This window comes from Oculina patagonica, chromosome 11 (assembly GCF_052425735.1).
Source record: "Oculina patagonica isolate OP01 chromosome 11, crgOcupat, whole genome shotgun sequence".
Classification (NCBI taxonomy): Eukaryota; Metazoa; Cnidaria; class Anthozoa; order Scleractinia; family Oculinidae; genus Oculina; species Oculina patagonica.
In genome coordinates this window covers 10,671,557-10,688,098 of record NC_135768.1, presented here as the reverse complement: position 1 = coordinate 10,688,098, position 16,542 = coordinate 10,671,557, and the positions used below count along the sequence as shown (strand labels likewise).

The following is a 16,542-nucleotide window of genomic DNA, read 5'->3' as shown; positions in this document are numbered from 1 at the left end:
GTTGTGCTAATTGCGGCTTGTCGTCCTGCTTAAGTCTGAATGCTTTTTCCTCAAAGTATCTCGTGGAATAGTTCCTTCACAATTTATGTCAGTCATTTTGTGTTTTCTGAGAATTTATCGTCCAGCAATTTTTCAACTCAAGTCAAATTATTTCTAGGTTGAAGAAAGGAATAGACAAACTATGAATTTCCTTCGCCGCCAGATGCCTGCCGCATTGCTCTTGGAAATCATGCACTGCGCGCGCAACCTAAAGATTAGTGAATTATCTGCTAGCAGATTATTCACTAATCTGTAGGTTGCGCGGATTCCCAGAATTATCTGTGGGCTCTTAGCCAATGATCAGCTAGTGACTATAATGTATAATAATAGCAGTTATTAGGCTAATTTGTTATTGACCCTCAACGCTATCTTCAGGGGCATCAATGTAGACATTCTCCACCCCCTCCCCCGCAAAGCATTAATATTTTGCAAGGGGGAGGGGGTACCAGTTGAAATACAGCCATCCTTAGAAAAGGAGAAAATAAGCCCGTACACTGAATAGATCAATAAAAACTATGAGTTTAACTTCATTTTTGTTTTTACGTTATATTTGGCGTCGCCGTCGTAGAAAATCTTTTATATCTGTAGAATGCTAGGAGAAAACATATTTTGAAAGGACTTTCAAATTAGCTTGTTTTTTGTTCATTTTATAGGCACTAACAAAAGATTTTTGACAGCTGTAGGCTAATATAGTGCGGAAGGGATACAAGGGAGGTACGATATCGAGAAGCGGGAGTTTTCAGAAGTCGGAAACCGAAGGAAATAGGTAAAAAAAATGAAAAAGCACGAAAAAGGGGAGCCACTGAAGAAAGGACGAGATCCGAAAGATAAAGTGTTTAGTTACTGTTATTTATCCTTCATTTTTCCAAGATTTTCCATATTGTATCTGTACTATAGCTCAGAAAGAAGCTAATACCTTAAAAGATACTGAACACACTGGATGTAGAACAACTACAATATTGCGAAAATGCAATTTGTTTCAACTAGTCTTAGCATTTCAGTAGCTTATTGTCTTTTTACATTTCCTATTACGTTACAACTTTGTTACTGAACAAGATTTATATTAGAAGCGTTTACGTTGACGTTTTCAGCGTCTTTGTCTAAACTGAACTTGATTTAATTGTATTCTCTAAAATGTTTCAGATAAGCCACAAACTGATATGTTTAGCTTTAAGCAAACCACGCGTACACATCAACACACGTTTCGCCGCTGTTGTCACTTTCCCAACAGTCAATCCAATCCTGTCCATACCATATCTACAATTCCTCGTCACGAGACACAGACAACTGATTGAGCGGGTCGCGGAAAATGAGCTCTGTTGATGTGTGACTTGTTCCGTCAAGACTGTAAAAGTGTTTTTTGTTGTCACACCCACTAGCTGCTTTCAAGTCTCCAGCAGGCGGCAGAACAGGTTGTTTATTGGCATTTGTGATGATAGTCTGTAGGCCGTTTTTTGCCATAGTTTACCAGATTTCTAAAGCCCCAGTAGGATGCACTATCATCTGGGTTGCATTTGATCGACCCCGACTTGTGGATGAGCTTCATCGTCTTAAGACGTCCACTCTTTGTGATACTGAAGGCACCATACTGGTTATCTCGCGCTCCAAAGCAAACAGGTTCTGTGTTTAGTTTCTGCCAGTTCTCTAAAGTTTTATAAAAAAAGCAAAACAAAACATTGCATCCCCTCAGCAGAAACAAGCTGAATTGGGAATTCTAAATCGAAATTGTAAATTACGTATGAAGGCGTGTAAGGGTTAAAAATACTCTATCAGTCAACTTAAAGGCCGTACCTTCACATCGAGCCAGGATTGTCTGACCATTCCCATCAGAGTATATCCAGTAATCCTCGTTAACCATCTCATTTCCTTCACTGGCCTTGATCTCACTGCAAGATTCGGCAGGGAGCTCCGAAATAGAACCAAGAGGAACTGCGTGATTAAAATAAACTAAACTACGTAAAAATCGATGGTGATTTTTTTCACGATCATGCTGGAAATGTTAGCAAGAAACATATAGCATATATCAGATATGCTTTGTAGTTCAAGAAACAGTTACTTCTTCCTCAGAATCGAGTCAATTTAGATCGCGCGTTACTTTGTTACTGCATACATGGGCACGAGTACGAGGTTGAAAAGCGCAATTTAATAAGATGTGACCGTTCGTGATATGCGTCAAATTTGACTCAAGCAATGCTACAACCGTAGTTAAAACTTTAATCATTATTATTTTTTGTTAATCTTAGTTTGTTTTTAAGATCTGATAAAGTTCATAGCCGACTTCTATACTGCTCCCTCGAATGGCTGCGAGAACTCTCGACTGCGGCTTGATCTCTCAACACACTGAATCTCGGGAGCGAAAGGTCTATCTGATCAATCTTATAGAAACAGAGGCTTTGTTTCTCAAGCGAAAGCAATTAATGATTTATACTGTTTACTCTTAAACGCACTTGGTGTATGTTGCCGGACGATGTTGGAACACTAGTTATTTATTTTTTTATTTGGATGCATGGATTTCGTTAGAATGCTTATGTCAGCGAGATTTGTAACAAACTAGGCTTAAAGCGAAATTGGATAAAACACATGAACTGGCATAGGAAGCCAAGCTGTGGCCTTCAAAATGGCTGCGTTGTCGCGTTAGAAAAAAGTAACAAACAATAAGAAAATAAGTGTACCTCTGTTGAACGCCCGTTTCATGTAGTACCTTGTCCGATCGGGCATAAAATCTTCCGGTCTTGCTTCTTTGGTTCTACTGTTGAGTTCGCAGACTTTTTGACCAATATGGAAGTTAAAACTTTGGCATGTGACTTCTTCGTCGCACCTCAAAAAGCACTCGTGAGGCCATCCAACCTTGTACGTTTTAAACGTGTGACCTCTGAGGAACATTTGCCCGATGGAGTATTCCCCCTGGTGACATTGGCTAGCAGCTTCAAATATACCAATCCGGGACATCAAAAACGCAACTGAGAGCCAGAACTTTGGATTCATATTGGGTTGAATGCGTCAGTGTCTTTGCTACAAGCGAAAAAAGGACTTAATAACAACAGTGTTTGAAGTGGCACGTTATTGTTCAGGCTTGCCAACAATTGCTTTCCTCGTTTGTTTACCAAATTATTGACCCCCCCCTTAGACGTAAAACAATTACAGATATGGTTATAGCATCCCATTGAGAGTTCATCTTTCTTAGCTTAGTCTTCTTAGCATGGAGAGATTGGCTAAAGTAAGTAATAGATGCTTGGCTATAATAAGATAACTGTTTGAAGTTTTACAAAAGAACTTTGTGTAGTACTCACAAGAATAAGTCAAGTATGTAATTTCCTTTCCTTATTTACAACACAAAGACTTAAGCAGCGTGATGCAGGTGTTTTCTGTATTTTGAGGTCATAAACAATATTTGCTAACAAACGGAGCTTTCAATTAGTTTCCCTTTTCCCTTTTGCTGTTAGCTCATAAGTTATTATAATTAATGTATTAGTCAGAGTGGCAAGGAGCAGTTTTCGTCTGTTTGTAAGTAATTCATCATGGTTCCAAGAGATTCTAGTTTGTACAAGTCAAGTATATATAGTCTCTTTCGCATCTGGTCAATTTTATTAGGGTGTAAAGCTTGTGCTGTTTACACTCACAGTTTGCGTGATGCTCACAAGGTATCTAAACTCTATTGTCTTTAATGGTGTTGTTTTGATAAAAGAAGTTCCTTCCATCTTCCTCTCACCTATTGTAAATTTTTTTAAGAGGCACCCTTTGTCCCCATTTTCCATATTTTTTAAGGCCGGGGTAAACATAAAAAGGCACTTTTTAAAATAATTATAATGTCACAACTATACTTCTAAACCATATAAACCTTTAACCAATAATTAACTGCGCTGCGCAGTTCTTGCTCTGCACGGGGTTTATTAGTTTTGTCTGTGACCAGACCCAGACCTCCACTCGGTCAAGGTTTTAGAAGCTACAAATCAGTAACAAATGTAAAACTTTTCTTATTTTTTTTGTCTTTACAAAGAATGTTAAGAGTGAATTACTCTATTTTGAAGCGTTTGACTCATGGAAAATGCTAAATTTCCACGCTTTCAAAGAGAAATATAATTCAGCGGGCCCGAATCTGTGAATAAATACCATTACGTTGGTGTAAAAGAATGTGCTGACATGACAAGATTCACTTATGATCGGCTAGACCTCGAGTCACGTAATTTTTCAAAGCCTTTATCAGCTACCTTTCAAATCTTTGCGAATCCTTTGGTCTTTACTTCAAAAATTCAGCGTGAAGTATTTTGAAGCGTTTGAATCAAAGAAAATACTAAAATTTCATGCTTTAAAAGAAAAATAAGCTTTAGCGGGCAAGAATTTACATTTATTTACATTACGTTTGTGTCCTGGAATGTGCTGGCGTTAGCAAATTTTTACTTGCACAAGGCACTGATCGGCAAGAATCACGCAATGCTCTGAAAGCTTTAAATCTGCTACAAATGGAAGCTAAACAAATACTTCGAACTTAACCTAGCATGTTAATTGTGAAATGTTTGATTTTTTAAGCGTTATGTATTTTTGGAGCTGTATCATCTAGAGGATTTCTGAAATCTGAAGGGAAACTACTGAGACAAACATGTCCTGTCTTGCAAGATTTACGTCATTGGTAAATTAATTCTCAGGGAATTCTCATTCAGCAAAAAGCAGCCCTAGTGTTCTTCTCAAATTTGATTTATTTATTTGCTCCAATATTCGGAGCGAGTTATTCAACCTTTAAACGGGAATTCAATACAACACTGGATGCTGATTTAAAAGATTTTTTTGGTTTCACGGATCAGGATCATGGGAATTAAATTTGGCCAGCATTAGCAAATAAGAAAAATATTTAATTTCGGATGGAACTAGTCAACCATGAAATTAAATGTCACACAAGGTGTCTTTTTACCATTTTGTTTGTCAGTCGCAACATTGTTTGACACAGGTAAAGGAGATAAGGGGAGGGGGTGCATTTTTTGTCCCCCCCCCCACATGGCTCCCCTTGAGTGGTCACGTGACCAGCGCAGTTTTAAGCTCTAAGAGCTCTTGTTTTGACCTACACGAATTTGTAATTTGACACCAGATCAATGTGTTAACCACATGCTGTGAAAAACCTAGTTTTAGTTGTAAAAAAAACACCTCGCAGATTCCATGGAATGAAGTGATTTTAAAGTCAAAACAAAGTACAGGGCTCACTCACTCAGATGAGCAGTGGAATCTCGAAGCTAATAAAAGCATCATGCGCACAGTGCCAGTTCAAAGTTCAGCATGATTGTTTAGGTGAGGTAGTTTTGGATAACTTGCCTAAAATTAGACTTACCTTCTTTGAGGGAAACTTTGTGTAGTATTAACAAGAATAAGTCAAGTATGTAATTTCTTTCCTTATTTACAAACAAGGACTTCAGGAGCGTGATGCAGGTTTTTCTGTGTTTTGAGGTCTTAAATAATGTTTGCTAACAAATGGAGCCTAAAATAAGTTTCCCTTTTCCTCTTTGCTGTTAGCTCATAAGTTATTAATGTATAATTCAGAGTGGCAAAAAGCTATTTTCGTCTGTTTGTAAGTAATTCATCATGGTTCTAAGAAGTTCTAGTTTGTACGAGTCAAGTTCATATAGTCTCCTTCGCATCCGGTCCGTTTTTTTAGGGCCTAAAGTTTGCGTGATGCTCACAAGGTATCTATTGTCTTTAATGGTGTTTGTGGCGTTCCCGTGGGGTAGCCCAGATAAACCAGACGTGTAGTTTCCAGTATAACTGATTTATTTAGTACACATCAAACGGTGAAACTATAAAGTAAAATTACAACAACAAAAAAGCCTAAATAGAAAATTGAAATACATAGGTAGAGAATGAAAAAAGGTTATAATGACATAAAGAAGAAAAAGAAAACTTACATTTGATGATTTCTCCGGGTTTTGGTGAACAGCTTATTGGAGTGGTAATAACGTGTTTATATACGAGGGCTTAAAATTTTGGTCTGAAATCGATATATATAAAACTAGATATAAATGAAAATAACGTAAAGCATGGAGAGCGTCACGCCTGACGCGTGGACGTCACAGTGTTGTTTTGATAAAAGAAGTTCCTTTTATCTTTCTCTCACCTATTGTATTTTTTTAAGGGGCACCCTCTGCCCTAATTGAAATAACCCATTTTTCCATATTTTTAAGGCCGGGGTAAACATAAAAAGGCACTTTTTCAAATAATCATTATGTCACAACTGTAGTTCAAAACCATAAAAACCTCTTACCAATAATTTTGCCCTACACGAATTTGTAATTTGACACCAGATCAATGCTCCTCGTAGATTGCATGGAATGAAGTGATTTTAAAGTCAAAACAAATTACAGCGTTCACCCTCTCGGATGAGCAGTGGAAGACTTTTCTTTTGTTAATTTATTCATTTATTTCAAACACACAAACACTAGTTACAAATTACAAATTACAATTTACGAGAGCGCTACACCAGCAAAAGTTTACAAATTATAGAATACACTACGTTACGTTTAACAATATTACTTTTGATACACTACATTAACGTTCAACCTGTTTAAAATTGCACATGTGCAGCGACAACTTTTTTTTTTGATTAAAGTAAAACAGGCCAAGTGCGAAAATATTTTGGATGTGCTTTTTTTTCAGTCGCGGTTTCTTTAAGAATTTCAAGTTTTCCATAAAGTAACAATAGAAAGCATTGGAAATCTAGGACATCTCCGCGCACTCATGTGCAAAAAATACCGTATTTAGCTATAAGTAGACTTGCTTGCTTGCCAATGCTTTGTTCTATCATGCCAGCCGTAAAGTACATGGGTTGCGGATAATTTTATTGTTTCATTCGTCTTTTGGTGCCACCAGTTTTGGAACAGTGTCCAGAAGTCAACTGATAGAGTGCAGTTTGCAAGTAGGTGATGCAGAGTTTGTTGTTCGACGTTGCATGAGTTGCATATGGGGTTTTCTGACAGGCCGTCTCGATAAAGTGTGGCGCGGGTAGGAAGCACATTGTGAATCACTTTATACCGAAACATTGTTATTTTACCTTCATTTGTGACTGTAAATGGCATGTGATAGACTTTTTGGACGGTGTGTTTTGTAAAACCGTAACGAAGGATTTTGGTTTCGGCGGTGGGGGGATGAAGATGGTTTTTAAAAGAGAGGAGTAAATAGAACTGGTTTTTAGAGTGTTGACCGGGGTATTGTGTTGGGTAATTAGAATTGGGTTTTTAAAATAAGCTTTCCAATTTTTTGGAATTGCATTGACCAGACCATAATATTTAGTAAAAGGGACATTCAGGTTGAATTTTAATGCAAACTCATGCCATTTTAGAAAGTCGCCGTTTTGATTTAATAAGTCGCTTATCTTGGTAATACCGGCGTGATACCAATTGTGATAAAAGACAGGTTTATTTTCTACAAGAATTTTCCTGTTGTTCCACAACAGCTCGTTTATTGGAAGCGTTTTACAGTCAAGTCCCGTTGAGGTTTTGAATTTGCACCAATAATCTTACATTTTTTTTTTTTATAGAAAGATGGAAGCTTCTTCTCATGTTCGAGTAAATTTCTTGGAAAGTTGCATTTTGTTAAAAAGGCGAGGTTTCCATGTTTATGCAAGAGCTGGTTGGGGATAATTTTCCAGGAAGCTTGTGAGTCGTCTTGAATTCTGTTGACCCAAGCTATTTTGTGTGCTTTTTCCATGATATTAAAATCGCACATTTTCAAACCGCCATCTTTTTTATTTCCAATTAACGTATTTCTTTTGATTTTAGGGGGCTTTTCCGCCCAAATAAAGTCGAAAATTAATTTATTTATTTCTTGGATATAGTGATCTGGAACAGGCGGTACAGAGGCTGAATAGATCAATTTGGATATCCCAAGAGTTTTGACAATGTTGATTTTACATAAAAGAGTCAGGTTTCTCCGTTTCCAAGTGTTAAGTGTTTTTTCAAGGCTAATTATTTTCTCGCCGAAGTTGAGTCTGTCGGCACTTACATGATTGTAAGAGAAAAAAACACCGAGAGCATTAATAGGTTCTTTTGGCCACTTAAAACCAAAAGGTTCATCTGTTTTATCTTTCCATTCACCTAACCACATTGCTTCGGTTTTAATTTCTAGGCCAGAGCATTTGTAGCAATTTCAGTAGACTCGTGACGGAGTCAGGGTCACGAACAAAGACTGTTGTATCGTCGGTATATTGGCTTATTTTTAGTTCATGCTTGTTGACTTGCATACCTTTGATAGTGGGATCACTTCTTATGGATCAAGAAAGGAGTTCTATTCCGAGAACAAAGAGGACGCCAGACAAAGGACAACCTTGTCTGACTCCTCGCTGTAGTGAGAAAAAGGTAGAGGCGTGGCCGTTATTTAAGACGCAACTTGTGACGTTATTATAGAAAATTTTTATCCAATTTTGGATATCAAGGCCGAAATTAAAGAGTCGTAGTGATTCTAGAAGGTAGTTCCATTCAATTGAGTCAAACGCTTTTTTAAAGTCCAAGAAAATAGCGATGCCTTTTTGATTTAGCTTATCTGTGTATTGTAATAAGTCGTAACTTAATCTGATGTTTTCGCCAATGTAGCGTCCTTTAACGTAACCAGTTTGGTCTGGGTTTATTAAGGTTGGCAAAACTTTTTCTATTCTCTTGGCTATAACTTTAGTAAGAATTTTGTAGTCAACATTTAGAAGCGAAATGGGCTTTAGATTTTCCAGGATCGTTTTGTCCTTGTTTTTCTTTGGTATGAGCGAAATTATTCCACGCCTTTGACTTATAGAAAGCGTGCCATGTTGGAAAGCATAGTTGTTGTGACTGGCTTGAAGGTCAAAGCAGATGTCGGGCCAGAAAAATCGGTAGAATTCTGCCGGCAGACCGTCGGTTCCTGGGGTTGTGTTGTTGCTAAAGTCTTTAAGCGCGTTTATACATTTTTCTTTCGTTCACTAATCCCTCGCAGGCAGCCTTTTCTTCTTCACTTAGTGCGGTTACGATTTCTGGATTAAAGAAAGGTGAATTCTTGAATTTTTTGTCGTTGATGTTATTTGAGCGGTATAGTAACTCATAGAAGTTTTTTTCTTCTTTTAATATTTCAAATTGGTCTTCTATGTAGGAGTTTTCGCCCACTTTGAGTTTTGATACTGCTTTGATGTCATGGTGGCGTTTTTCTCGAGTATGATGTTTCTGTCATGCCAGTTTTTTCAGCTTCGGCTTGAAGGGTATTGATCTCTTGGTACAGAATTTTTTCTTCTTCTCGATGTTTTTTCGCTTTTCGTTTAGAGTACTGAATCGTGAATCCTCTAATCTCCATTTTTATGAGGTCCCATTTTAAACCTATGTCTTGCGTCTCCTCGTATTACTTTTTGAAGATAGGAATGTTTAACTTGATTGCCGATATGTATTTTTCATCTTAAAGTAGGGCTGTGTTGAATTTCCAGAATCCAGGTCCTCTTTTTTGATTTTGGTGGAGGTGGAAGACTTTTACTCGAAGCCAATAAAAGTATCATGGGCACAGTGCCAGTTCAAAGTTCAGCAAGATTGTTTAGGTGAGATCGTTTTGGATAACTTGCCTAAAACTAGACTTGCCTAAAACTAGACTTACCTTCGTACAGGAAAACTTTTTGCTCGTCCTACTCAACTCAGTGAGGGGAAACATCTCTGAAAATTTCAGTCTACTTGAACTAAATAAAAATAAATACATCCAGAGATATCTTTTCTCAAAAGTATAAAATAAATGTTTTTGGAATTTCACACATAAAGTTCCAAAACAACTTGTTTTGTCAGTTGCACAGTATCAAGGGGCTAAAGGTAGTATAAGGTAAACAGCAGTGTCCGTCGCAGCCGTTTTTGGGATGTTATGAAACGATTAGGATCGTTGTTGCCCAGTCTACATCCGTTACTTAATAAACAGTAAAAGCCGAAATATTAAAGCCCAGAAAGTCCCCAGACGTATTGGTTCTAATGTATAAAAATGACTTCCCACAGCGTTGGAACTAGTCCTTCGCTCAAAAATCAATCAAAAAACATTGCACATGGTGAGTGAAGCTAGTATTGGAGTAACAAAGTCAGTGTTTTTCATAACACGTACAAGTGCACAATAAATGTTTATTAATTCAAGTAAATTAATCTTACACATTGTTACAGATCAGAGTAGCTAACACAGAGACAGTAAATTGCATACATTAGCCACTCTATAAAAGGATCATTGTAATACGATACACAGGATAAAAATATTGAAAGACTGGCATTTTTAATACCAAACATGCAAAGGTAACTACAGTTGACTTTCATCGTCTGAGTCCAATTCTCATTCTGAATCGATACTGGAGTTGGAACGAAGTTAATACTTTTCCGTGTAAGAGATAAGATATAATATGTCTTTTCGTGATGACCGTCAACAAACTGATCTAAAAGTGCCACCCGCTATGACAGAAGTCAATTTAGCAGAAAGAATCGGCACTGTGGTCACATACCATTAGGCTCCATGCCAAAAGAAAGATAAAAACGGTTTTCAGTAAGCGAAGCTGTCATAATTTTTTCTGTTTATTTGGTAGAAAAAATGCCAGTTTTGGAAGGTAAAATCTCCCAAAATTTAAAAATAGGTTACAAAAATTCGGCGAATCTCTGAATTTTTTTGATGTTTTACGGCGAACTGATGAAGTCACAAATCCTCTTGCATTATCAGCACGAGAGGCATGTTTAACAGGCAAAATGCCATCAAGTCGAAAAGCGGATGAATACAAACAGCCAAAAACTTTCATTGCTTGACCTACTCACTAGTATTTTGCTACAAAGGATACAAGGTAATAGATCGTTATTCCTTATGGCTGTGACTGATCAAGACCTCATAGCTTCAATAGAAAAAAAGTTAAAAGGAAACAACTCACATAATGAGGGTCATTTAATATATAGTCTATTTATTCGAGCAAGAGCGGGAATATTGCTGCTCTAGTCTGGCAACCAACTAGTGTACTACATCCTTATAAAGCATAGCAAAGTATAAGCAAAGAAGGCAAATAAGCCCAGATGCCATTTCAGCTATCTAGATGCAATCCCACCTTGAGAAAATAAAATGACGATGAATGCTTGCAGCAGCGGGCTGCGGTCCAAAAATAATGGCTCGTCGAGGCCAAGAAATTGGAAGAAAAATACTTTAAGCGATTAAGAATTTTCGATCAGTTTAGAACTAATTTCGTCAGTCTAGAATTTTTCAACTGTCAAGAATTTAAATTCTTGACTTAAGGAAGTTTTAAATGGTTAAAAAAACACTTTAAACTTCCTTAATGATATGCACAAGAAAAACCTGCTCTTGCATGTATACATAAGTTAGAGACGTCGTTTTTTTAATTAAATTAATTCTAACGGCTCTTTCACAATAGATTACTTATGTCGTTTTTAATTAATTGAAAAATTAAAATACCTAGAAACTCCTGCTTTGTTACTCACGTCCGTCTTTAGACGAAATAACGAAATTCCGACAGCGACACGCGAACCGTTCGTAATTGTCACATGAAAAGCTTTAATTTCAAAATTCAAACGGGAGAAATTCTTACCTACCCTAGCAGGGCGCGTGTAAATTACTTTTGTGCGTGGATATGGGTCTGATGGTACTCTGGATGAAATATTAACTTTAGGACCAGAGGCAATTTAATATGAAATAGAATGAAGACCGTTAATGAATTAAATTAAGTTATTTGTAGTTTGAAGAAACAATCATTTTCAGTTCTTTCCATCGAATTTAAAACTTGTAGTCGTCATCTTTAATGTTTTTCTCTGTCGATGACTGCCCCAGGCAAATTATCTTTCAAATGCAAATTCATGTAACACGGTAACAATTAATCGAACTTTGGCTTCCCTTGTAATCGATCATTGTTTTGTTTTTGTAATTACTAAACTTGCTTGGTGGTGGTATTAGCAATTTTCGTAAGTTATTAATTAGGTTGCAAGGCGCTGATTTCGTCTCCTTGTAAGCAATACAAATCTGACAAACACGCTTATCAAACTACGGAGTTATGTTACGCAGTTTACATGCATCGTTTTCGATTTTATAATAAACCAACGGTAATTTTAGTAGGGAGTCTAACTTCAGTGTTACACTATAAAATGTTACAATTTATTATTTATTGTTGGTGTTATACAAATTTAGTTTGTTTCATCTTCATGACACGAAATTTAAAAGCATCCTTGGTCATTTAATGTACCCGGTGTGCCAGTTATTCACCAGTTTACCTAATGATTTGTGGAAAAAGACTACAAATAAGTCTTCATTTGTAAGTGTTCATATTTTACCACACGTGTGGCGGTTGCATAGGTTTTGAGGTCAATGTAGTTATCAGTTGACGAAACTGTATTCACTTTTGCTTTTCGGTTTGTTATCCTGCAATATTAGCCTGAAACAACGAGTTTTCCCAAAATCCTGACGTAATTTTCTTCTGGCGCAATCGTGTTGTACTTGTTTAATTTATTCAGTGTGAGAGGGTAATACTTCTCGATAAAAGAAACTAACTTAAATAGTTTACTACTTGTATAATTCTATAAATAGGCTTCATTCATCTCACCTTTTTCCCGGAGTGGAAATAACCGAGGTCCCTGGAAATTTGTAACTAAGAAACAATGACGACAAGATTAACAAAGACGTAAAAGAATACCGATATACTAACTCGATTACCCTATAAAACCTTTAACACAATAACTGAGAGAATTCTCGCGCGCTGATTGGACGAACGTTGTGGTCGATGAACCTATACGGTGAAGCCACTCGCAGAACGGCGCGTGGTTCCAGTTGAGTTTTGAATACCGGGTATTGTTAGTGTAAACCATAATCAAAGAAATATGACAAAAATGCCCAGCGATAACGGAGATATCAACAACACCGTTTATTCCGAAGAATGTACAGTAGAGTCCCGATTTCTCAAACCAATTTTTGTTTTCCTTGAATAGTACTTTTCTGTAATTTTACCCCTGATTTCTCAAACCACTCGATTCCTCGAACCAATTTTCGTTTCCCCTGTACTGGTGGCTCGAGAAATTGGGATTCTACTGTATTGATTGAACTTTCCTGTGTCGAGAGAGATTCTTAAACAGGTTAAGGTACATCTGGTAACTTTGTAGTCCAGTCCCTGGACTCTCTCTTCCAGGTGCCCTTTATAGGGGTTGAACCCAGGCGCGCGAAGAGAGAGTCCAGGATAACTTGCATGGGCATGCTCAGAACGAACCAATCAGAAGCGAGGAGTGTGGCGTCACTTGCTTGGAACGCGCGCGCTAGGTTAAAACTGGCTCGCTCAAATGACGAATTCAACTACGCGACCGAGCGCGCGAATAAATGCAAGAAAAAAACTGTGCTCAATTGCATCCAAAACCACTTCAAAAAACAGCTACAAAAAACTAGGAATAGTTGACGGATAGCGATTTTTGTTTTGGCCGTTAGCTTTTAGCAGACACTGACTGCAAAGCTAGGCTTTTGGAAGTTATTCCGGTGATCCTGCTTAGTACACGGTCGCGTAGTTGAACTCGTCATCTGTGGGCGCGCGTTTTCAAAAGGGCTGCCAAATATGGTTTTTCCCCCAATTTTGGGGGGAAAACTGACGCATGCGCATGCAAGTTATCCTGGACTGTCTCTTCGCGCGCCTGGGTTCAGCCCCTATAAAAGGCGCGCGAAAGAGAGAGTTCAGGGACTGGACTAGTAACTTTGAAACTTGCATCAAAGAAACAATAACGACTAGGTTAATGGAGATGTAATTGCATATCGATAAACAAACTCAGTTGGATGTTTGAAACAAAGAATTCCTAAACGTAAGTCGAAAAACGTAGCGACTCTCTCATACATTCTTTTGAAACGTCATGACTGCAAACATGAAGATCGGAAGTCCCAGAATCTAGGACTGGAAATCCTGTGTCCCCAGAGCCCTTCGTCATGTTTCTCTTGCCAAGGTCCAGCCGGCTAAGAGAAACGAAAGGGCTATGCGGAAAAGAATGACCGCCTCCGTGCCAGAGTCGTGTAGCACGGCATGGCGTGTCGAACTAAATTGCTTTGCCGAACTTAATTCAAAAGTTTGATTCAGACGTCGTGCTTCTGCAGTGCTTTTGTCGAACTTAATTCCTGAATTAAGTTCGGCACGGCAGAAGCACGATGTCTGAACTAGGCCTTACTTTCAAGGCATTTGCGAAATCCTTCTTTTCTAAAAGTTTTTTGACTTCAAGTTTCGAATGAAAAGTAGAAAGCGCCGGTTTTAGCCTCGCACTGTTCCACTGTGTTTCACGGACGTTCAAAGAACTAGCGACAATCGCCGAGAAGTGAGCTTCAAAAACATCACGCCACAATCACGCCACCGGCCTTGGTCCCGTTTTGATCACGAGCTTTTCTAGTCATTGATCACGTTCAGGTCAATGTATCCCGATTGGGATACATTTGATGGAAATGTTTCCCGATCGGGGTACATTTAAAATTATGCAAGGTCATGTGATCACGAATCAGCCAATGAGAATCGTCTTTATAGCAAGAGAAACTGCAGATGTACAACAAGAGATCTCATCTCATAACTAACGCGAGCTCATGGAATAATTGTTAAATAGACAGCTCCCTGTACACATCCTGACGCCAGAGTTATTCATGTTGAGTGAGGACAGTATTGGAGTACAGCTGTACCTAAAATTGTTCTCAATAAAACTCTAATTAGAAGTGCACATATCATGTTTATATATTTATGAAAATTAACCTTACACATAATATAAGTTACAGGTCAGTAATGTAATGCGACACACATGATCAAAGCAAGACTAGTATTTTTAATACCATTCAAGCAAATGCATGAACGGAGAAATGACAGGAAAAAAATTACAGGAAATAAAACGTTTTCTCGCCTTGGTAAACGTTCGGCGCAACTTTTGTAAGTCATTTCCTTTCTACATTTTCTGTAACTGACGTTACAACTATGTTACCGAACAATATTAATATTAGGCGTATTAACGTTGGTTTCAGTGTCTAAATGTAAATTGATTGTTTACTCCAAGAAGTTCCAGCTAAACGAGAGATTCGTGTGGCTTTAAAAAACTACGTCACGGAGATTTTGCGGATTCTTGATCTAAACTATAGTGGTAGGAAACTTACCCATAAAAAACCTTATCTTTGAACATTTAAAAGAAGAGAGAAATTAATCTACAGCCCGGCATAAATAGCGATTTTATTTTGAAGACGCCAAACAACTTGAAAAGTTTAGCCTCAATTTTTCAAGTTGTAACCCATTCTCATCCTGGCCATCCGCAGCCAAAGACGCTTGTTAACAGTTTCAGTGCTCTAATATAGCATTTGTTAATAAAAAAGGACCCTTATTTTTAGGTTTCGTACGACGCATATATATATTTGGGCTGTTTAAAAATCTGTTAAAATCTGTGTCAAAGCCCCTTTAGGCATACCACGCATATACATCAACACATGTTTTGCCACTGTTGCCACCTTCACTACAGTCAATCCAATCCTGTCCGTACCATATCTGTAATTCCTGGTTGCGAGACACAGACAGCTGATTGGACAGGACGGGGAAAACAAGCTCCGGAGATGTGTGGCTAGTTCCATCAAGACTGTAAAAGTGATTTTTGCTGCCACAATCACTGCGTGCTCTCAAGTCTTCAGCAGGCGGAAGAACAGATTGTTTATTGGCGTTTGTGATGATAGTCAATAAACCGTGGTTGCCATACGCTGCCGAATTTCTGCAGCCCCAGTAGGATAGACTATCAACTGGGTTACAATTGATCGACCCCGATTTGTGGATGAGCTTCATTGTCTTAAGACGTCCACTCTTTGTGATGTTGAAGGCACCATACTGGTTACCTCGCGCTCCAAAGCAAACAGGTTCTGCGTTTATCTTCTGCCAGTTCTCTAAAATTTTACAAAAAAATTAAAACATTACATCAAGGTTGCAAACTCTAAATCTAAATTGTAAACTCTTAAACGGTACTATTTGAAGAATAAAGCACCTGATCGCACGTTAGCCGGGTAGAGGCTATATAGGCCGGGTAGTGCCAACAGACAAGTAAGACAACGTTTGCTCACCGTCGTCAACATTAATTCTTTTCGAGTCATTTATTGGGAATCTAGTGTTCAAGTCTCTCTCGTCACATTTGCCAATCAAAACCATGGTTTAAATATCAAAAGATAGTACATACATGCAAGTGAAAAAATAAATCAGAACATCCCAATTGAGATCATGTGTTTATTGTGCGACATTGGTTCTCTTGCGTAATAGACATCAGCCACCTTAGAGATTTTTCTCGTCTTATTCTTGTGTACATGTATTAGCTCCTAGAGTAAGTAGCATAAATAAAACACTCTCTTCGTACACGAAGGTTACGTTTATAGATTTGAACTATAAAAACAATAATATCGACAATATGCAATGGCATTCATAATCTACAAGCAGTCGCTGCCAGGCTCTTTTTAAAAGATCTCACAGGATGGCAGAAATTTAGTAATAATGCAATTCAATTATTAATTACTTATGGCATCGTTAAAGGGTTGTAAAATAATCTA

At 37.8% G+C, this 16,542-nt stretch overlaps 1 protein-coding gene and 1 pseudogene across 2 annotated transcripts in view; both read right to left on the bottom strand.

The window, feature by feature from the left end:
- Positions 1-888: 888 nt before the first annotated feature.
- On the bottom strand, positions 889-3,060 carry LOC144630248 (uncharacterized; annotated as a pseudogene). The gene is made up of 3 exons (XR_013566485.1): positions 2,712-3,060; positions 1,831-1,968; positions 889-1,683 (listed from the first exon to the last, which is right to left on the bottom strand). The product of XR_013566485.1 is annotated as an uncharacterized LOC144630248 (transcript).
- A 12,358-nt stretch (positions 3,061-15,418) lies between these two features.
- LOC144630246 (uncharacterized) overlaps positions 15,419-16,542 on the bottom strand; it is a 148,550-nt gene continuing 147,426 nt past the window's right edge. Inside the window, exon 3 of the mRNA XM_078488587.1 lies at positions 15,419-15,891. Within this exon, the coding sequence (XP_078344713.1) occupies positions 15,419-15,891 (473 nt within the window). The remainder of the gene's footprint in view (positions 15,892-16,542) is intronic.